The 23,554-nt window shown below is 34.6% G+C and overlaps 1 protein-coding gene across 1 annotated transcript in view; it reads left to right on the top strand.

Moving 5' to 3' along the window:
- LOC129005933 (cullin-4A-like) overlaps positions 1 to 23,554 on the top strand; it is a 38,039-nt gene that overhangs the window by 6,929 nt on the left and 7,556 nt on the right. The window contains exons 4-9 of the mRNA XM_054434969.1: positions 1,048 to 1,236; positions 2,421 to 2,532; positions 4,737 to 4,958; positions 8,489 to 8,681; positions 10,495 to 10,631; positions 22,590 to 22,754. Of these exons, the coding sequence (XP_054290944.1) occupies positions 1,048 to 1,236; positions 2,421 to 2,532; positions 4,737 to 4,958; positions 8,489 to 8,681; positions 10,495 to 10,631; positions 22,590 to 22,754 (1,018 nt within the window). The remainder of the gene's footprint in view (positions 1 to 1,047; positions 1,237 to 2,420; positions 2,533 to 4,736; positions 4,959 to 8,488; positions 8,682 to 10,494; positions 10,632 to 22,589; positions 22,755 to 23,554) is intronic.

Raw genomic sequence — 23,554 nt, 5'->3', positions numbered from 1 at the left:
GCTTACGGTTTACTCATCAAAAGTTTGTGTTCCTTATTAACATTATATATAGAGAGAATGAATCCATGATTTTTGTTCTGATTGTAAATCACACATGTTCAAACAATGTCATTGTTGTAAATAAAATCACACAGGTCGTGTAGTCAATAAAGAGCATTACAATTTTGTAACAAATCTGATGCATATCTTAGAAAAATCTTGCTGTGGCCTAGATTAAGAGTGCGCTCTACCTCAGCTCGGATTTCTCAGTTTATGCCGATGTTTCTATACCATTGCACTGAACAGCGCCACGAAGAGTGCTTGCAAGCCTTTTGAATCTGGGTGATTACATCGTTATCCATAGACCTTTTAGTAAACTAACTGCAGATTCTTGTTTTAGCACTATTGCACTTCCCCCGTTTGTTATTTTTTCTCTAAAAATTATTTGTATATGTTAAAACTTATGATAAAAAATGTATATTTTATAGCATTTTTAAAAACCTTTTAGCCCAAAATTTTTTTTAAATATCTAGGCTAAATTTTAAAAAGCGCTGGACCTACAATAATATTTTTATGAAAAATATGACACCAAGATTTTTTTAATCGGTTAACAATTGGGGCTACAAACAGTAAGAACCAAAACCTTTGCATTTTCGCGAACCAGACGGGTAGAGCGCAGCCTTAATTAATTAAAGATTAGACAATGTAGCGTACAGTTTTTGGAAAATATAGATTTGTTTTAGTATCTCAGCAACTTGAAAGTGCTACATAGGAAAAGTGGGACAATTTTATGTAGGAATTCTTGATTTTTTTGCCATTTCCTGTAGATTTAAAGTTAAGCTTCGATTGTTAAGCTAGATGTTAAGCTGTAAATAAAAATAAATTTAACCTTTTTTTTTTTTTTTGGTTATCATCATTGTGAGGAAATGTAGTAGGCCTAAGCAAAGTGAAATTTTGAGAAATCAACTTTTTGCTTTTGACTAGGCCTAGTTGTACAAAAATTCTACTTTTTAATAAAACTGCTCAATTATTTTTAGTTTCATTTTGTCTAACTGTGTATGTTCGCAGGGACATGGGTCTGGACTTGTTTAGACAACACATTGTTCTACACACGCTTGTACAGACTCGAACTGTCGAAGGTTTGCTAATGCTCATTGAGAAGGAGCGACAGGGCGACACCGTCGACAGAACTCTGCTCAAATCTCTACTGAGAATGCTCTCCGATCTTCAAATATATCAAGATGCATTCGAGTCCAAGTAAGTTGTTTTTCATTTTTCAAACATAGAATGGTATTTTATAGCTACGTTACTTGGTATTTTGTAAAAAATAGGGTCGGCAGTTTAATTTCAGTTACGGTACTTTGAGTGTTTGGGCATTCAAAATCAGAAAATCTATGCAAAATACCAAATTGAGACTGGTTATGCAGTTTTTCAACTGGAAAATCGTGCTGTAGATCCATGTCAACACGAAATAAAATGTACAGTAACCTACTTCCCACATTCTGCAGAAGCAACGTTCTTGAACGTGAAATAGCCTATAATGCTTCCCACGCTAAACGTGTAGGTCTAATTGTTTTACATGCACATCTTTAAAATATAAATATTGTTAAAATTTTACCATGTGATTTTATTTTTTTAGATGAAATATTGTCTAATAAATAACATTGCCACTTAAATTTCTTTATTTATAACTGGTTGTATCTTTGCAAAAACAAGTTGTGTAGCCACAACTTTTCTAGATATTCACAAACGGGTCGTTGTTGTATAAATTTATTTTTTGTCAAAATTATGCACTAATTAGGAATTTCTTATGTTCACTGGAAATGGAAATGTATAAAACAGCCAGAAATTAACCCATCTAGTAACAAATTTGGTATGTTCTGAGGAAAAATGATTTCGCCCTTATTTTTCAATACATTTTACTTAGGCTACATAATTACTAAATAATATTACTAAATAATCCCTAAAACGCAATAAAAATAAAATTAACACAAAATAAAATCACATTAAATATCTCTTTAAAACAAACAATAGCCTGAATCACAGTGTAAAGGTTTTGTTTAGTCTTGGCGTGGTTATAAGAATAAACAAAAAAATAAAACGACTAAATAGTTAGCTTAGACTAAACCACTATTACATAAAAATAATAAATTAGAAACAATATTGCATTTAATTCTTTTTTTATGTTGGATGTGTTATGTCAGTGAAGGCTCAAATGAACGGGCGGCGGGCGCTTCATAATTTAAAGCCTTAAGACCAAATAGTAGACGTATTAATCAGCCAAAAAGCCCTTGGCATCGTTACGTACTATGAAATACGAAGAGTCATCCTCAGCAAAGCCTGAGGCCGATAATTAAATTATTATTTTCAATTATTAACTTTTTAAATTTTCTAACTTTTGCCTCTTTGGGAAGGATGATAATGAGACATATTTTTGACAGGTTCCTGGTGGCGACGGAGGTTCTGTACGCTGCAGAGGGCAAACAGCTGATACAGGACATGGAGGTGTCTGAATATCTACACCATGTGGACAAGAGACTGACCGAGGAGAAGGTAAAACCCAAGTAGAAATCGAGAGTAGTCAAATTAATTGCATTGATTAAAAATATAAAATATAGTTTCTCTGTCTCGTGTTATCGAACAGAAGTAGAAAACACTGTTACTTTGCAATAGTTAGGGACATTTTGTAGCTTTTTGATGATTCATGAAATAATATGCCTACTATTATTTTTGTCAATTATTATTTCCATGTCCAGTATGCTTCTGCCGGTCTCTGTTAATAGGAAGGCACAACTAGTGTTATTATTTCACTAATAACCTGAAACCTGACAAATATTCCAAACCTCAGACGGTGTTACAAAAATAATATGGTATCCACAGGATATTACACAAGTTAGACTTCCCATCCCATTATATATTTGAAGCTTGTTATTCATGTCTAGGTCATGTAGTTGACTCTGGGCGCTAGTGTCGATGACATTTTTCTTAGGGTTAATTAGTTAATTTTATGATTTGTGCTTTTTACCGTTGGTAACTAGAGGACAAGTTGTTGTTTATGATTATTTTAGATCGTTTTATTTGGTGAAATGGGGTTTTGAATAACTGAAATTTAATAAGAAACAAATTTTCAACAAAAACACGATCCTATTGGCACTGGCCAGACCTAGCAATAAAATTGTCTTCAGCAAATCCATAAGGATGAGAAATCTATACTAAGGGAATAAGTTTAAGCTTTACCAAGGTAATAGATAACACTTCAGTAATAGTATTATTCATCCTATCACATTAACCCATTGACGACGACTCATGAGTGTAGTGTGTCACCGCATTTCGCCACAAGATAGTCCTAGTGCTAACCCACTGGCCCTCAAGTTGTATGTCACATCTAAACTACTGGCACTAGTGATTATACTGGCAATCGACCCGTTCGGCAGACAGTGGCATGGTAGCTCAGTTGGCAAAGGTATTGCACTTGGACATGCGCTGATTCAAATCCCGTTCATGTAAAAACAATACTTAGCTTACGAATGTGTGTCTTAGCTTGGGGAGGGCCCACCTAAACAAAACAATGTCTGGCTTAGATGGAAGTTGATGGCAATAGTGAGTTTTGTTCGGATTGCAAAAAACAAGGACTACTATGACCAACACCTGTTTTGCAACTTTATGCACTAGTATAGAGAAAAGGACTCATATTTTTTGGGCTTTTATTTAAGTTGAATATGTACATACCCTGTTGAAATATTCAGTAGAACCAGTTAATCCGACCCAGGCTAGTCCGACTCCTCCTTTAATACGACCACGCTATCACCTATCGGTGACAATGTAATTGTGGCAATGTCATAACTAGTTGCCTTGGTTGTGTGGAGATCATCACCCTCTCCTGCAAAAATCTTGTTTATCCCGAATTATCTTCTCCTTTCTTCACAATAACGGAATTATTTATTCTCATCCTCCGGGATGTAGCAACATATTGAATGTCTCCTACAGTGTCACAGATACATTATCAGTGTTTTTTTGATTGCGGCAAAATCCTGAACATCCCTTGTGGTTGTGCAGATGTCATCATCGTCTCAAGGAATTACGGAAACTTCACTGTCGTTTAAAGGTCTATCTGCGATCGCGGCTAACTCTTGAATATCTCCTGCAATAAAGGAAACGTCGTAATCGTCTCCCAGGACCACAGGAACTATCGTTGTTATCCGCAATCTTGGTAAAGTTTTTAACATCCCCTGCAGTAATGGAAAAACCATTGTCGTCTCCTACGATAGTGGTCAAGTATTCATCATAATCTCGCGCGATTGTGTACAAATATTTAACGTCTCCCGGGGCCACGGAAACATAATCATCGTCTCCTGTGATTGTGGCAAAATATTTAACGTCTCCCACGGTCATAAAAACAGTCCTCCATGATAGCGCACGATCAGAAAATTTCAGTTAGGTAATTAATTTTGTAATTTAATATGCTCTTTGGATAATCCAACCTCTTCATCTCTTCACCTCTCCAACCTTTCCGATCATGGTCCTGGCCCCATAGGGAACAGGTTAGGGGGGTTGTACTCTATATGCCATTACAGGTTAGAAATTGAAAAAAAACCTAAATCAAAACATTGGTAAAGAAATCATTAAAACAATTCATGCGGTAAAGGGTTAGTTGAGAATCCATTGTATATTCTATAAAAGAATGAAGTTATGTTTTATATTCTATAAAAGAACCTTAAGAATCGAAGAAACATTTTGTATTGATGCTATTTATTTAGGAGAGGCTGCTGCACTATCTGGATCCCAGCACTAAGTGGTCACTGATACACACGGTGGAGAAACAACTACTGAGTGAACATTTGACTACCATGCTGCAGAAGGGAATGGACAGTTTGTTGGAGGAGAATAGAGTCAGTGAGCTCGCGTTGCTGTACACTCTGGTCACAAGGATCAAGAAGGGACTACAGGAACTGTGCACACACTTCAACACTTACATCAAGGTAAGATCACACAACAACTTTAATACTCTTTTCAGGTTCAGTTCAGATTTTTTATCATCCCATCTTTTGTAATTTGACCTTGCTGATAAGAGATCAGAGAAATATCCAAGTACAATGGTAACGTCAAGACAACCTCTTTTACTATACAAGGCTATTCAAAAATATGGACCCAATTTCACGACTTTGTATCTCAAAAAGTATAAATCTGAAAGACATAAACTTTACACCATTAAAAAGTGGACATTTCACCACTGTGGTTTTGACCATATTTCCGTAAACGACCGAAAAGTTATCACAACAAAAGGTAGCCATTTTGTTTTACCATCTTTTGTAAGAAAGATACCTATCATGCAACATAAGATTTTCTTTGATGACAGAGTTTGCAAAAACTCTGTCTTGTATTACAGTGAAGTGGGCTTTTAATCAACCACCAACTAGAAAAAGCATAACTTGCTTGTTTGTGCAATTTCAAGAAATTAGTGACACAAGAGGAGGTGTCTGGTGCGTGGGGCACATTCGGCTATCGCTTAGACATTTGCCATGCAGCAAAGGTGGAACACATTGAGCATTTGTAATCAGTGTAAATACAACTTTGAAATTTTCTCTTTCTAACGGTGTAAAACTTATTTGTTTCCGATTTATACTTTTTGAGATACAAAGTCCCTAAACTGTGTCCATATTTTTGAATAGCCCTGTATAGGCCTATTAAGTGCAAAAAACCCCTTTAGACTGATGCCAGATTATCGAATGTGGCAAATTATTGGATTTAGAAAAATCAAGGGTTTACTTTAGTAGTTTTTTAATTAGTTTTTCCCTCAACCAAAATAATGTGTTTTGAAAACAGAAATGCCTAAAGTGTATTTGTCAGTTAAATGTTTCGTTCTTATTGGAGGATAAATTTAACAAATTGCATGCTTTACCCTTCAGTCATTGTGCAGGGAGGAACAGTTTTCAGATTATTCTTATCTATTGTCAATAGCTTACAGATAGTAAAAAAATAAAATAAAAATAAAATTGTTGGGTAGAGATAAGCACCAGCTCTACGGATGTTAAGTATTATCATAGACAAAAAGAATTAAATATTGACTGTCAGCCGTGCAGCGGTTACCATGGTTTACCATAGGTTCTGGCGCACACCACTGGAGCGCCGTGTAGTTACGTAGCGCGTAGGCCGTAACTACATGTCGCTACCAGCGGTGTGCGCCACAATCTATGGTAACCGCAGCAGAGCTGACAGTCTATATTTAATTCTTTTTGTCTATGGTATTTTATGCTCAAATTTACTACATTGTTCCACTATTTTCCCAGTCAAAAGTCCTATTAATATCCATATGTAGTAGTACCTATTTATTTTTTATATTATATTTATTGCGTATTTGTTATATTTGATTCATGACCATCAGTATTATTATTTTAGTTAGTTAAATTCTCTTGTTACTGGATATTTAAATATTATATTGTATTCTTATTTATTTGGTATTTCATTTATATTTTGTATTCTTGTATTTATATTTTATACTTATACTAGCTGACCCGGCGAACTTCGTATCGCCTAAGTTATAGGTTTCCCCTAAGACAGACCGATGGAAAGAAAGTACCGTTACGTTTAATTTTCAAGATGATCTCGTTCGCATCGCTCAATCACGTTCTGGTTGAAGTTCGTTCGCTACGCTCACTCACCTTTGGGTTGGAGCTCGTTCGCTACGCTCACTCACCTTTAGGTTGGAGCTCGTTCGCTGCGCTCACTTGCCTTCAGGTTAGCTCGTTCGCTACGCTAACTCGCCTCCAGGTTGAAGTTCGTTCGCTACGCTCACTCACCTTTGGGTTGGAGCTCGTTCGCTACGCTCACTCACCTTTAGGTTGGAACTCGTTCGCTGCGCTCACTTGCCTTCAGGTTAGCTCGTTCGCTGCGCTAACTCGCCTCCAGGTTGAAGTTTGTTCGCTACGCTCACTCACCTTTTGGTTGCAAATTAGCTGTTGTCATAAATGTAAAAGAAATAATAGTGCTGCACCCTGTTGGTAATCCTTGTAACTTTAATGCTATTGAACATCATAGAACAGAACCAACTTGTTTAATTGAAACAGCTGTTAAGATTCATTAATTCCATTTCTCATAAGGTTAACATGGGAAACTCCAGAGCCACTGGGGCGGAGCCCTTTTAAGAATTTCTAAACGGGAAATAGTTTACGTCCGATTCGCATACCTACAGAATTTACACACCAAATTTCATAACGATCGGTGAAGTCGTTCCGGAGGAGTTTGCAGACAAACACTGTGACACGAGAATTTTATATATTAGATTTTGAGTGAAACTGTTATATGATTGCCACCATAGAAGACGGACATTTTTCCCTTGTTATATTTATTTATATATTGTAATACTCTTTTTGTCATTATTTTTACATGATTAATGCTACAAAATAATTGGCATGTGCTGTTTTGTAGCATTGGAAAATAAAATAAAATAAAATAAATAAAATAAATATGTATATTGATGCCCAACAGAGATTGGAAAAAAACCTTTGATTAATTACTTACTTACTTACTTACTGCTGTGGCCAATGGTACCCTAGATGGTACTTGGCCTCCCCAACACACTGCCTCCATAGGTCTCTGCTTCTTGCATCTTCTTTCCTTCTCCCTAGCTTCCTCAGGTCTTTCTCCACTTGGTCGAACCATCTAAGTTTCGGTCTTCCAATGGGTCTTCTACCTTCTGGGTTATTCCTCAAGATGTTCTTTGATAGGGAGTTGTCATCTTTTCTTAGAACATGCCCTGCCCATCTCAGTCTTCTAATCCGTACCTCAGCGACAGTATCCGGATCCTTAAATAATTCTCTAAGTTCCCAATTGTGTCTCGATCTCCATTGTCCATCCTCAAAAATCGGTCCGTACACTTTCCTCAAAATATTGTTTTCAAATACAATAGCTTTCCTTTCTGATTTCCTGCTTAAGATCCAATTTTCTGAACCATACAGGAGAACTGGTCTGATGATTGTCTTATAAATCCTGAGTTTAATGGTGTGGGATATTATTTTTGAAGTTAGTAACTTGTGACAGGCCGAAAAACTTTTTTGTGCTAGGTTTAATCTATTTTGTATTTCTAGCTCTTCATCATTATCGCTGGTGAGGATGACTCCCAAATACTTGAAATTTGTTACTTTTTCAAATTTATACTCTTCAATTTCAATGTAGTTGTTTTTGGTATCTTGGTTGGTCATCATCTTGTTTTCTTCCACATGTCATAAACTTGGTTTTCTCTTCATTTATGTATAGCCCCATTTTTATTGTATGTTCAATAAGCATTTTTGTTACATCTTTCATTTCTTCTATATCATGTGTAATTAATACTATGTCATCTGCAAAAGCTAGCAAGTTTATGTTTGTTCCTATCTTAATCCCTACTTCTGTCTTTCTTATTTCCTGAAGGGCTGTTTCTATAGCTAAATTGAACAGCAATGGAGATTAATTACGTTCAATTAAATGAATTGTACATTTTTAAACAGCGATTTTGATGATTAAATATTTTCAGAAAAAAGGCCGAACCATAGTGATTGATCCTGAGAAGGACAAGACCATGGTTCAGGAGCTACTGGACTTCAAAGACAAAATGGACAATGTTGTGTGCAACTGCTTCCAAAAAAATGAAAAGTTTTCAAATAGCCTGAAAGAGGCTTTTGAATACTTTATCAACCAACGGGCCAACAAACCAGCCGAACTCATTGGTAAGTTTGCTTCTTTCGTAGCTACTATACTGATACAGAGTTCACTTTGTACACCCAATGATTAGACGGATAGATTCAATGAAATGGATTCTCAATTTGGATTCCCATATATAAACAGGCGCACTATAGACTGCCTAGGTAATCTGTAAACTGCCTAAAATGAGTCAGGAAAGAATGACATAATAATAACCAATACAAATAAACTTTGCTTAGTCATTAGATCGAAAACTCATTGACACTACAGGTAAAATAAACAATATGCGGTTGAAGATCTCTTTGGCTTTTGTTTCCTTATTTTGCATTAACTATTATAATGTAAACCAAACTAACCCAACCTAACCATGCAGTTGATATTTCAATATTGGAATGCAAGTATTTTTAGTGTGAATAAGTCTCTTTAATCAATACTTTGCCTGACACAAGTGTGGGAATTCTACAAAATGCCATGGCATTATACACAGTATCCTGTCAAATTTTAGAAATTTCTATTATTACGCTATTTCATACTTTTCCTAAAAGCTTTTGGTAATGTGCAGTAATTATTTTATGGGATGCCTGCAATACATACTTTGCGTATTCATTACCTACAATAATTAACTGTAGTGATCCCAATGATTGTCTACCAACCAGATTAGAAGTGGCTCTTTGGTACTTGCATTTCAAGGTTTTAGTAGGCCTACCTATATGAAATCAGAAATCAGAAATCTTTATTCACCATTGATCATATTACATGAAATAGGCTTCGTCATACAATATAGGCTAAATCTATCATAATACTAAGGAAAATAAAATCTACACATATAACAATCATAAACCTATATAGGCCCAAATACTACTGACAATAACAACATTTCTTGGCCAATTCTATCTATCTTCAAGTGTTAATCTAGGATCACAGGACAGTCTAAAAACTCAGTTAAACAATAAAACGGATTTTTTAATAGCCAATCGTACATTTTCTTCTTGAAAACATTGACTGGTGCAGTTTTAGCTTATGAAGGAAGTTTATTGAAAAATCTAATGCAGTTAATTTTGTGAGATGACCCAGTTTTGGCTAATCTGTGCATTGGGATATCAAGTCTCACCTTCCCTCTTGTGTCGTAGTTGTGTATGCTCTCTCTTGTGACAAATTCTTGTAAGTTCATTTTGATGTGCATTAATGAGCAGAAAATATACAAATTTACAACAGTGAGAATTTTAAGTTTAATAAATAATGGACGACAGTGTTCCACAAGGCTCGCCCTACACATATTGCGAATTACTTTCTTTTGAATCAATAAAATATAATTTGTTTGTGAGGAATGGCCCCATAAGAGGAGACCGTAGGTTATGTGTGACTCCAGAAGACCAAAATAAGCCATTCTAAGGTACTCGCCAGAAACAAAATCACTTAGTTTCCAGATAAGATAGCTAACCCTGGATATTTTTTTACATACATGTTCTATATGGGATCTCCAGTTTAATTTTGAATCAATATATATCCCCAAAAGTTTTACGGCTTTATTTTCTAAATCTCTGTTTAAACTTAAAGTAATAGTTTGAGTTTTTGTTTCATTACAAAACAGTTTATTGGCTGAGAACCAGGCAACTGCATTACTAAGGGAAGACTCAGCCAGGGTGTTTAAAATTTCAATTTTTCTATGTCTACAGAGAATTGTTGTGTCATCTGCATAGCAAATGACAGAGTTTGACACAACATTTGCTGGCAGGTCATTAAATGTATGTAAATTTTGCTCAGAGTTTTACATTTCATTAATATTTACATTCACTTTATAAAAGTGCACTTTTGTACTCATATGTTTTATCATTCCAGCAAAGTTTGTGGACTGCAAGCTAAGGGCAGGTAACAAAGAAGCAACGGAGGAAGAACTAGAAAAACTTCTGGACAAAATCATGGTTCTTTTCAGATTCATCCATGGAAAGGATGTTTTCGAAGCCTTCTACAAAAAGGTAAGATTGATGTAGTTTTTACTAGTGATGGGCGGATCCAATTAAATCAGGATTTTCGAATCTGGATCCAGATATGTACTGCCATAAGAACGGGTTTAAAAAAACACAAAAATTACAGAAATCCAATTTAAATCATACTGTTTTACATTAAATTGGTAATGTTTAAACGTTGATATAATAAGATATAGAATAATACAGCTTATATGGCTAGGCAATGTCACAGAATATGCCGACGTCTATACATTTTACGGATCCCTAATTTTTGGTGGAACCTAAAATTTTCTAAATCATGAAATGAAACTTCCTGCTAAGTTTACAAGACCACCAAAAGCTCTGTACATGTTTAGTCTAATACATGGACACAGATAACTTGTATATGGACACGGATAGTCTTCTATATGGAGTTTATTTTAATTATTTTAGCTCTTAATTTTATTTGGAAATACATCACTATGGCAAAACACGTGTTCTTATGTATGAATCGTACTCTATAACAAGTGTTTTGTGTTAGTAAAATAAAAATAAAATAAAAAATCGGATCCATCAAAACCGGATTCAGCCCAAGATTCGATTTTTTGTGGATCTGATCACGCGTCGGTCCTAGCTCAGATCCGGATCCGAACAACACTAGTTTTTACGTAAACATTTATCGGTAATTTTAAGGAAGTTTGTTATCACCAAACTTGTCACCAGCTTGTTTTAATTTGTGATATTATTGGGTGAGGTTCATAACTCCAAGTTTTCATAACTCCAAGTACTTTTAAATACAACATTTCATAACTCCAAGTAAAATTATGTCCAAGTAAATTAAAACCAAAATATCATAAGACCAAGTTTCATAACTCCAAGCGTTCATAACTCCAAGATTCATAAGTCCAAGTTAAAATAAAACCAAGTAAATTAAAATACAAAATTTCATAACTCCAAACGTACAGATTTGCAAGGACCACAAGTCCAAGTTTCATAACTCCAAGGGTTCATAACACCAAGTTTCATAACTCCAAGTGACAATGGGTACAGTCCGTGCAGGAAACGATAACGTACGCACACACACGCACCCATTACACACACACATGCTGGAAGAGAGTTTCCGATGTTGGCAAGACTATTCGAAGTGGTGCGTTCCCTGTCGCTTTGCACGTTCGTCTAAATTGTAATACAAATAGTGAGAGGATGAAATTTACATATTTAAATTCTGCGTAAACTGATGTTTAATATTATATAAATACAATTTAGTTCGTGCAGATGATTAATGTTTAATAATGGAAAATATGAAAAGGTTGTTCAATGTAAACATGAAAAAGTAAGTGAGCGAGGATTTTTTTTATTTTTTGGTCAGATGAAAACTATCAGCGAGAAAAGTATAGATAGTAAGATGTTCTTCAATTTTTGTTCCAAACATTTTTTCGTAAGACTTTTAGTTTGTCCAATAATCGACTTAGATGACCACCACGAGGTATGAATGAATTAGTTTACGTGCACGGTATTTTAGCAATTGCCGTCTTCCAACAACAATATTAAGGAAATACAGTATTAGTTCACGTTTTAAAATTTCTAAACTATGAAAAATATTTAGTCTTAACTTCTTCAGCTGTATGTACGAAATTTCGAAATTTTTTTCTACATAATATTCGTGATGCACAACGCAAATAAGTCGTAGTGCCTTTTTTCCACTATTTTTCATCTCCTATTTTTCGGAAAAAATTTACACAGGATTAATCCACGTTAAGGTTTCATCTTGTAGCATTCATTTGTAAATATAAAATTTGATTATAGTTACAATTACTTGTTCCCTCATAAATCTTTATTCCTTAACAAATATGAGAGTGTATGTTAGCAAAGTAAATTGCACGCAAAATGTCTGTAGTGCATAATGGGTTTAATAAAAAAAATGCCATATTTAAAATTTTAAAAATACTATCTACATTTGTATGATCCAAACAAGTGGATATTATCTATAGATAGGTCTAAACATTTGGATTTTGAGACTAAATTATCATAGAAATATGTTTTTGAGTAAATACATCTATACTTAATACCAGAATGTTTTATTTGAGTTAAATAGAAGGTATTTATCATTTAGGTATTATTTAAGTACCTTAATGAGTTAAGTACTTTAATATAAGAATTGATGTCGTCCAGTGGTCAAAACTCGACCACAATCTAAATAAAATATGAACTTATCTATATTCATCCCGCGCTGAAAATCAAACATGTGATGATTGTGTACCAGTCTTCAATTTGTTTTGATTTTCTGTATATTTATTGTTGTTATTGCGTCACCAGAATTTTAACTCATAATCCAAATGTTAGTTTTTTGTTTATGTTAAATTTGTTTTCGTACTTATTTTTCATCATTTTTTAAAATTTATTAAGTTGTTCTGTTTATCTACAGGAAAATATGTTTCTAACAGTATGCGTAGATTTTCCTTGCGATGCACACGAGCTGAGAAAAGGGCCTTAAAGAAACATATTTGCCTATTAATATATAGATATAGCTAATACTTGTCATACCAATAAGGAGAATAAATAAGCAGACACAAGAAGGATCTTATTTAAGAAACATAATTTAATGTAGGCTATTCTAATAGCCAGTGAAATTTATTTTTGTAAACCTCACAAGAGAGATAATAGTAATAATAATCGAAAGTATATACTGTAGTAAAATTAGTGGGATTCTGTTAACTGCCGCAAACATTTTATCAGTACTGTTCACCTTCGTACTGTAGTACTGGCTCATATTTGCTGGATACGTAAAGAAATCCATTCACAAATCACTCAGACAAACCAAGATCCATCACTAATAATGTCTTCGCCTTGCGTGTTCTACACTGTCCATTCTCCACTGTCCCGACCCCCTGGGGAGCCCCCGTCCCTCGGACAGCCAGGTACACGTCGCACAAGGGTACAGGAGGTTTCTGGGTGGTCTTTACATCTTGATTGACTAATGGTCACAAGGTTTATCTGGCTCTTCCGGTGCTGTAATATGTTTTTGCCCATTCGGTCTGAGAAGTAATAATCTTGTGTAGTTCAATATTTCTTGTTCATCACAGGACTGTGTAAAGTGTAGGGTGGTCAATTATTATTTAAAATATTTGTTTTTGATTTGATGAAAGTCTACAATACTAGATAATGTTCTTTTTTGTGAATTTTTATTATTGAATATCACAAATTAGTCCAAGATTGGCTTTCAAGATAATTATCAACATGCGAACTGATTGCAGTGTCCGACTTGTTTGGCTTTCGGTGTGTGCAGTGGCGGAAAAAGTGCCTTAAGCATCTTGATAAGTGGCCTGAATCCTTTTATAGTTTTTTTGTGATATTTCAGATTTTTTTTATATCAAGGAAATACTATAGTTCTTTCAAGGTAAATTCATTTAGGAAGAAAAAAATTGTTGAAAGGGGCTTCAAGCCTACTTTCAAAGTTTGAGGAAAAGTATGCGCTCTGTAATAAGTAGATTATTTCTATTATCCTATGATTATTCCAAACTTTTACAGATAAATTTCACATGTTATGAATTTATTTTACCATTCACAAGCTTATACAAAGAAAGAGCTGTCAAACATTTAATGTTGGTTTAAACAGTTACTATTTAATTGTTGTTTCATCTACTAAAATGTGTCAGTATTTATTCAGTTTTATTATCGAATGGCCTAAACCTGTTAAGAGAAAATATTCAAAAGACAACTTAAGATTCATTATTTAAAACTGTTTATTAGTGAAAAAACTCTGAAATTCATATTTGCCCTCAATCATCAGTTTCACATTGATGAAATAATTAGATAGTAACAAGACCAGGGTTTGGACCCCCTCAAAGTATGTAGTCATTGTGCTTGTAGTGCAGTTCTTCTTCAATCTCTAGTGTGTAGTAGATCTGGTCAGTATTGTAGATCGGAGTCATGTGATGTAGGCGGGCTTCCCATATGATGTTACGATGGTGTGAGGGGATCCTGGGTCATCAGCCCGCCTTCTGGTCAAGTAGTCAGTAGTCGTGAGGTAGTAGTCAGAAGTCAGCAGACAGCAATCAGCATTCTGTAGTCAATAGTCCGTCTAGTCAGCAGTCAATGTAGTCAATGTAGTCAATTCCGTAGTCAATTCCGTAGTTGTGGCCCATGTCTGGTAAATGTAAACCTCAGTTAAGCTACGTTGTCGTCTGGCATCTCAGGAGTGTTGCAGTATTTGCTCACAAGCTGCTTCAAAAGGTCCCACAACTTGGCAGAGATCCACTTAGCAAACGGGACTGTAGGAAAGAAAATACACAAGATGATACCTGTTATGTAGAGCAGGGCACGGACAAGGTCAGGCAGGATGACACGCATCCTGGAGGGCTTCCTCTCAACGAGGGATTCAACATCGATCACAGAACTCATAATTAGACTTGTTATTCACAATCAAATTGAATTCAAAGTGATAATTTACCCTGTTGCTATGGAAATCATTATAAGAGTAAAAGTTAAAAAATCAAAACACTGTGTACTATTATTATCCTAATACCTATTCCATAGCTAATGTTGTAATAGGCCTACCTATGGCTAAAGAACAGAGTCTGCACAACTAGAACTTCATGGTATTAGTTGATAGTAAATTATTTAATTTGCATTGTTCCTAAATTTTAAATTCCAAAATGCATATTTGACACAAATATATATATTTTTAATTTACCATAAGATACACATTGAATAAATTACAAACCCACTGACAACATTCCCATGAAAAAAAATATTTTCAATATAATCTATGAGCTTCAATGACGCAGTTTTATCAGACTATAGCCCAAATATCAATTTTTAGAGACTCGTTCAAAAGATTTTGGTTTACACGTTTGCCCATTTTGTCGTGGGGACCTCAAACAAATAGTTAATTGTACCCGAATCTACGTTTTTATATGAGACATACTGTACCAAATATTTTATCAATGTTAATCAATGTTAACCCTTCCAGGGCTATGGACGGATATATCCGTCAATCTTTGTTTACTTTCCGGGCTGAAAACGGATATATCCGTCCTGAGAAATTTCTTTTCTGGGATAAAGACGGATATATCCGTCCAAAAACAAATTGATACACAATGTTTATAATACGGTAATTAACATTATACTGCATTATAAATGGGTTATTTTGTTTTTGTGGTTGGCAATAATAATTGCTGCAGCTGTTTCGGCTATTTTGCACCATAGAGTGTGCGTAAGTAAATATTGCTGTCACTTCACACATGGTTGTTAGTGAGTGATGTTTACATTTTGTGTTTTGTACTTTATTTTTATGTTATTGAGCTAAAGATACTAATGCAAACGATCTGAAATTTGAAGATGTTATTGAGATGCTTAATCAAAGTATGTCTGAGAGGGGTTTTATACTTGGAAGTGAAAAATAATAGTATGGAATGTGATGGATATGATGAACCTGAAGAACAGTTTTTACGTAGTGGAAGTCTTGGCGGGGAATGGGATTGAGGACATGGGAGTGCAACTGAGTGGTTTAGATTTACTTCAGAATGATAGATACATTTTTATGGATAAAAAATAAAACAAGAGAAGGAATAGCCTAAGGTTGACGGATATATCCGTCTGCCGCCCACAAGATACTCAAGATTATTGGCAGTGTTCATATTTTGTGATTATCACTGAGGGCGGCAGACGGATATATCCGTCCACCTTATGTTTTTTGTGGGCCAAAGACGGATATATCCGTTAAATCAAATTTTATTTTATTCATAACTTTTGTACAAAAATTAGTTCAGCCCTAAGGAAAATCTTTTTACGATCCATGAATTATTTCAAGTGAAATAAATACAAAACACAACCACTTTAGTTTTTAATTTTTGGCAAAAAATAATTAAGCTCCAGCCCTTCATTTAATTTAGCCCTGGAAGGGTTAACCAGTTATATTTAATGTTAAGCTTACTGGTGTGTATCATATGGAGATACTCACGATGTACATAACAGTAATCAACATTTCCTAAATATATATATAGCCGCATAAGGTTGTCCATGTTTATCTTCGTTATTGATAAACCTATGCATGCTACCACCCTTGTCGCCAGCAGTAAGTTTACAAATTTCATTCATTCTTTAATAAGGATAGAATCTGTTTTCATCACCATAAGGACTTCCTGTTTTCTGTCACAATTTTATTTGTTCAATTGGTGTATTTTTTGTTTAGTTGCAATAACGTTAATTATATTTAACTGAGAAAATGCAAAGTTAAAGACCTTCTGTCGTTCAGTTGATTTTTGTTTCCCTTAGCATTATATGAATAATAATTAAAAGCCTTCAGTAAAATGTTAGTAAGGGGCTCTTGGATATTTTCATAGGCTATTATTAAAATTGTTTGACTTTTATGAAAACATAGATTAATGTCATTGACGTACCAGATTTATTTGGCTTTAGAGGGGTTTCCTCTGCAATGATCACAAAGTTAAGTCCATGTTTCATAATAAAATTTGTAGCACTTCAGCTAACATCCTCGTTCATAGTTTGTAGGAATCTGAATCTTGTAGGTGTTCTTCATTATACAGGCTAATGACGATAGTTAATTCTTTAAAAAAAATATTATCTCTATTTCTTCTACTAGATGACTTTTAATGTTTCAATAATTTGCAAATGGGTTCTTTCAATGATTTATTTTTTAAAGATCTAATTTTTGTAGGACGCTTTTCTTTGAAATGCAGCTTAAATATTGACAGCAATTAAATTATATAGCTGATCAAAATTTTAACAATTATGATCTTCATTAGGATAACATGGGGACCTTCAAAGCCACTGGGGTAGAGCCCAAGGGACTTTTTCAAATCCAGTTCAAGACCAGTTTGCAAATCTACGCGACACGCTCTTTCCAATGATACGTCAATGGATAAAATCGGTCAAGAAATGACGGAGGAGTTCAACCGACAAACTTCGTGTTCGCGTATTAATTATATAGATCTACGTATCACGTTTCGTTTAGCATACAGGCAGGAAATGTCGCTCATTACGAAAATATTTATTAATTCTTTTAATAATGACTCTAGAGAAGAGTTAGAAAATTAAAAGGTGTAGAACAATACAGCTAACAAAAGTGGTCCTGTAACATTTGGTCATAACTTGAACCCATATGACATTATGGATCCTTTCATGTTCTGGAATTGATGGAGAGTTGCGTGGAGGGGCGTGTGGGACTTTTTTAGTATCCATACTGGCAACCTGCCTGCCGCTTACTTCGAATTGTCAATGTTACCAACATGACGTGGCTTCCGTGCCCCGTCTTCTGAACTGCCCGTTTAAAAAATGTAAATTTAAGTAAGAAAGGCCTATAAATATTAATATAAATATAAATATTGCATATAAATACAATCAAATTAAATGTAAACGGTTATGGCAGTTTACCAAATAAAAATATAGGCATACTGCACATCAAACTTGAGCTTAGAATGTGCATATTTGCTGAATATTATAGGTATGGACTAATTTCTCAGGTCCCCATAGGCCGATTTCAACGGGCTACGTCTGTTATGCTTTCGCAGTTTGAATAATTTAATTCTGTTTATTTAATGAAAGAGCTGGGCAATGCAATTAATTGGCGTTTGTTTTATTTACTTGAAAAAATATGTTTTTGATGCTAGGAAATATGTTCATCTGGGGGATTATGTTCGGACAAAAAAAGGTTGTACAAGTTTTGTAAGAGTATTGCTCACAGTTTTATTTGTAATGTATATAGTAATAACGTATAAATAGGCATGACTCAAATTGAAGAAATGTCATAAAACATCTTATTGAATGAAACAGAAGCATTGATATCGAGGACCTTATTTGTGTTATTGCTACACTAAGGTATGTTGTCATAGTCTTTCGAACTGAAACATACGGTATCGGTTATTGGCAGTCCTAGGGGTAACGATGTTTCTTGCAACACAAAAATCATGAAAATATGTCAAATGGTTATTGATTAGCATCGTGAAATAAATCACTCTGTAACGTTTTAATGTATAGTGTACATGTTGCTCGAAATCGATCAATTGCAAAGAAGTCAAGTAGTTATTCAAAAACAAATAACTTATTTCAAAACGAATGAAAGTCATAATTTCCGATGAGTTTAAGACTCAACTCATAGACTACGTACCTAACAGTTCCATATAATAAACATTTCTTGTTAATATTTGATCATTTTTCAACATCTTATATGGTTTTTAGTGTATTCTACAATTTTATTCCACTTGTAGCCACATTATGTTAGTCAAAGAATCGTTTATAAAGTACATTACCGTATAGGACACAGAAAAAGGGAAGAACAATAAGATTAATATCATTGAGCATAATTTACTACAAAATTAAAACAACCAATAATTATGGTCGCCGGAATAAGGCTGAAACACCTTTGACTTTAAATAATCTAAATATCCATTACATTTTAACCAAATATAAGCCTACCATTGAGTTATATTTCCATTTAACTTGCAATTCCAAGTAGGCTTTCCATTTCAGTGAACTAGACTTACAATTAAATAATGCAGACTTAGGCAGAATAGGTACTGCAATAATTAGGACTTCCATTAATATGAACCGAAGATACCACTGAGTTTAGATGCTGCAAGTAGACATTCCATTGACGTGAACCAGACGTAACATTGACTTAATATACTGCGAATCGGCACTCCGTTTATGGGAATCAAATTAACCATTTCTTTGGATCCTGCAAGTAGACAATTTATTTATGTGAACGATATGTACCATTGAGTTTGTATACTTCAAGTAAACAATTCGTCTAAGTGAACCCGACATATCATTGACTTTGAATGCTGAAAATAGGCATCTTATTTATGTGAACCAAATGGACCATTGACATTGGATACTGCAAGTAAATTTCTCATTTTTGTGAAGCTGGTGTACTATTGATTTAGGATACTGCTACTGCAAATAGACATTTAATTTATGAGAACCAGATGAAACATATATACTTTGAAGTAGACAATACATTTAATTGAACCAGACTTGTAATTGACTTTGAATAACGAAATTAGACATTTCATTCATTTGAAACAAAATATATACTAATGAGATTGGATACTGCAAGTATGCATTTCATTTACGAGAAACATATGTAACATTGACTTTAGAAAATTATTTGATTATTATGTCTGATATCTGCTCAATATTGCAAGCAGACAACTGCATTGTAAACCTAGTGTAAATTACCTGAAATGTAAAGTTAAAACTGTGAACGTTTCTCATCCAAAGTCCCCGTGTGATCTCTAGTGTTCACTTGGTAATACATGTGTATTACAAAGTATAGGGTGTTTTCAACTCCCCACGTGAGTGTTAACGTTTCGTAAAAAGTACAAGTTCCTGTATAAGGTAATGTTTTTTCCTTTTTGCGAAAGACTCTAAAAGTAATGAAAGGACATTTTTTATTTACATTTATTTCGATAACAAACAAGTGTTTGTGACATATAAATAAATTTGTTTGCACAAAACTTGTGTGTATTACGATCCCCCCCCCCCTAAAAACTGTTTTTTTAGTAGTACATTTTAGGAAAAAATAATACCTTTACCATTCACAGACATAATATAATCTTTTAAAAATTATATATTTTCCGGATAGTTATTCTAGTTATGCTAGTTATTCAATATCAAACAGTTCAATGACAAAGTACATATTTTTTAATACAACAAATGGTTTATATGCAAAAGTTGACCAAATACACACACAAATTGCAGTTGGTAAAAGAAATATATTATTTACATTGTATAACTTAATAGTATATTTCGTACCTAGGGCCGAAAATGAGGTTTTGCCGGCTCGAGATAGTTTTTAAGTTCGAGACGAAGTCGAGAACTTAAATCGATCGAGAGCTGCAAAACCATTTCTGCCCGTGGTACGAACGCTATTTTTCACCACACTATACCCTATTACCACTATTCACCACTATAATAATGCACACTGATAGTCAACACAACTACAACATTAAGGTTATGTAAAGAAATAATTTGAGGAATCAGCAAAAATAAAAATAAATAGTTGCTAGGCAACGGCGACAATAACACAATTCTATTGCAATGCTATGGATTTTGATTGTGTATTTAAAATGCATTCATGTTTTAAGTAAGTAAGCGGACAGCTGATTTTGCGGCCCCGGCCTGTAAAAACCTGCTCGGTCCCCAAATTTCTATGACAGCTGGCATGGCCAGCAAAACGTAACTTTCAGCCACCAATTAACGGATGTAATACAGCCAAAAACATCATAGTGTGGTGAAAAATAAATAACTCTTTCATATTGGAAACAGTATACAGTAAAATAAACTTGAATAACAACAAAAAATGTAATTTGCCAATTATTAGTGTTAATACAATTATATCAAATATGTAATAATGGGGTGTCAAAAACACCCCACGCGAGTACATACGTTAGTAAAACCCGCGCGAGTAGTTAAAGGTTAAAGTCCCTTTAGCATAGAAGTAAGAAGTATAGCAATTAATTAATATGTAAGTATATAACAAAATTACTTAATCGTTTGACAGGCGACGGTAGGTATATAGATACTGTACAATGATGCGGCAACGGCTGCTGACAGTATTAGGGTAATGCCACACTAGGCTGTTTTTGTCGCTGGAGTTAGGCGGTTTCTGTCGTGCAAAAAATAGAACTCAAGGGATCAAATGGAGGGTGCCACACCGGTCGGGAATTGTCGCTCAGTGGAGTTGCCGCCTGCGACAGCCGCACTGGAATGGGATTGGGCCTATTTCTTCGGCGGGAATTGTCGCCGGCAACCCTGCCACACTCGGCTGTTTTTCCCGTCAGTCGCGCAGCAGCCACGCTTCATCGTACTTATACAAATAATAATTTGTATCAATTGCATACTAAAACATCTATTTATGGTAAAACACAGGATAACAGAAGAGCATATGTTGTTAGCTGAATATAAACATCAAACTACTGAAATTACAACCCACTTCATATTATCATAGATAAAACATACTCCCTTATTATGTTTTATGAGCGTGAATATTCATTGTAAAATGAAAAATCATTGCGGCGTATTGCGCCGCATAGATACCCCCTAGTGTAATGTTGGGTATCTCTGTACAAATGAATATAAAGTTAAAACGGTCAGATTTAGCTATTACATCCATAATAATTGGAAACCCTTAATGTGTACACTGTCAAATAATGAAAGTAATGTGGTTATTTTCATCTAGCTTTTGGTTAAGTGTTAGTAGTATTTACATTTACATAAATAAGTAAAGGCATTTTTTAAGATATTTTCTGGTGTTCAATAATATTAATTTATAATGCAGTTGAGTTTTGCAATTTCCTTTAAAATAATATGTAGGTTTGTGATAATTTTTTTAGATCGTTGTATTTTTTATAACAAATGGTTTTTTGTTTGGTTAAACTAATATAATTAAAACTTGATCCTTGACAACTGCCAAAGCCGACGATTTTTACCACCAGTGTGGCACCCCGGGTCAATTTTTGCGCTACAAAAAACGTCGTGACACCGCGATTATTGTCGCGTCAATGCGGCACCCCTCAGCGACTATTCCCGTCGCGATTATCATCGCGCGACAGAAACAGCCTAGTGTGGCATTACTTACAGCGGAGCGGACAGCGCAGGAACTTGTGGCGCTGACTGTACTACACATTCCACTTGGAGATATGAGACTCCACTCAACTTTTGGAGTTATGAGACTCTGGTTTAATTTTTACTTGGACTTATGAAACTTTGGAGTTATGATCACTTGGACTTATGAAACTTTGGAGTTATGATCACTTGCGCTTATATTTTTCTTGGAGTAATGAAATTATCCTTTTTCGGGTACTTGTAGTTGTGAAACTTTGGATTAAATATAATTTGGAGTTATGATCTCTTGGACTTATGAAACTTTGGAGTTATGATCACTTGGAGTTGTGAAACCTTGGAGTTATGAGATGATCCCATGTTATTCACATTGTGATTATGATGACCTTGATTGATTGTCAGGACTTGGCCAAGAGGTTGCTGGTAGGCAAGTCCGCCAGTGTAGATGCAGAGAAGTCCATGCTGTCTAAGCTGAAGCAGGAATGTGGTGGAGGCTTCACCTCCAAACTGGAGGGAATGTTCAAAGACATGGAACTTAGCAAGGATATCAATGTGGCCTTCAAACAGGTAGGCCTACATTAGTGATACTTTACCATTGATTTTCATTACCACCCCTGCATCATAAGGATCTTGTTTAAAATTTTGTACCATGGTAATTTTAAGTATAGTATTAATATTTTTTAACAAGAGATAGGATTACTGACATTAGGATGAAAGACTCTTTACTTTTATACTACAAAAGAGTTGATTTAAAAAACCCTCCTTCACTGAAATTAATCTCTTTAAGACATGAAGGCAGTTCAGCAGTAACATAGCGTTTACTTTATGTTAAGTTTATTTGATCCAACATTTTTTTTCTTCATGATACAAATAAGGCAATATTACAAAAAAACATTCCTTTCATAAAACTATGAACAGGAACTCAGTTTTTCCCAGTAAATAGTTTTGTTTAAAAGGAAAGGTTTGAGGCCCAAACTTTGATTTGTAGAATTAAGGAATAGCAGCTATACAGCTGTACAGGTATGCAACTGGTAGAACTTACAGAAGACAAATAAAACACACAATATTATGTACCCTGGTAGACTTTTTCATGTGTCTAGACAAAAAGTTTCCCAAATGGCTGCAGTCTTGGCTGTTACCACATATGCAGTGTGTGCCAGTCCCCTAGACAAAGAAATATTGAGCGTTTTACATGTCTTCTATGGCCTAGATGTAATTTAGGAAAGCCACCTGTTACCCCTTTTACCAAAGATACAGTTCAGTCAGATAGTAGTATTCATAGATTTTTTATCGTGTGAAATTTAAATGATCTTATTCTTAAAGAGCGAGCAATGAAAATGTAATCTGCATCTGGGAACTCTTGTTAA

This window comes from Macrosteles quadrilineatus, unplaced genomic scaffold (genome assembly GCF_028750875.1).
Source record: "Macrosteles quadrilineatus isolate MER2022 unplaced genomic scaffold, UCM_ALF_1.0 Scaffold_46__1_contigs__length_943047, whole genome shotgun sequence".
NCBI lineage: Eukaryota > Metazoa > Arthropoda > Insecta > Hemiptera > Cicadellidae > Macrosteles > Macrosteles quadrilineatus.
Note: the sequence above shows the minus strand (reverse complement) of the source record. Positions and strands in the feature narration are given on the sequence as shown.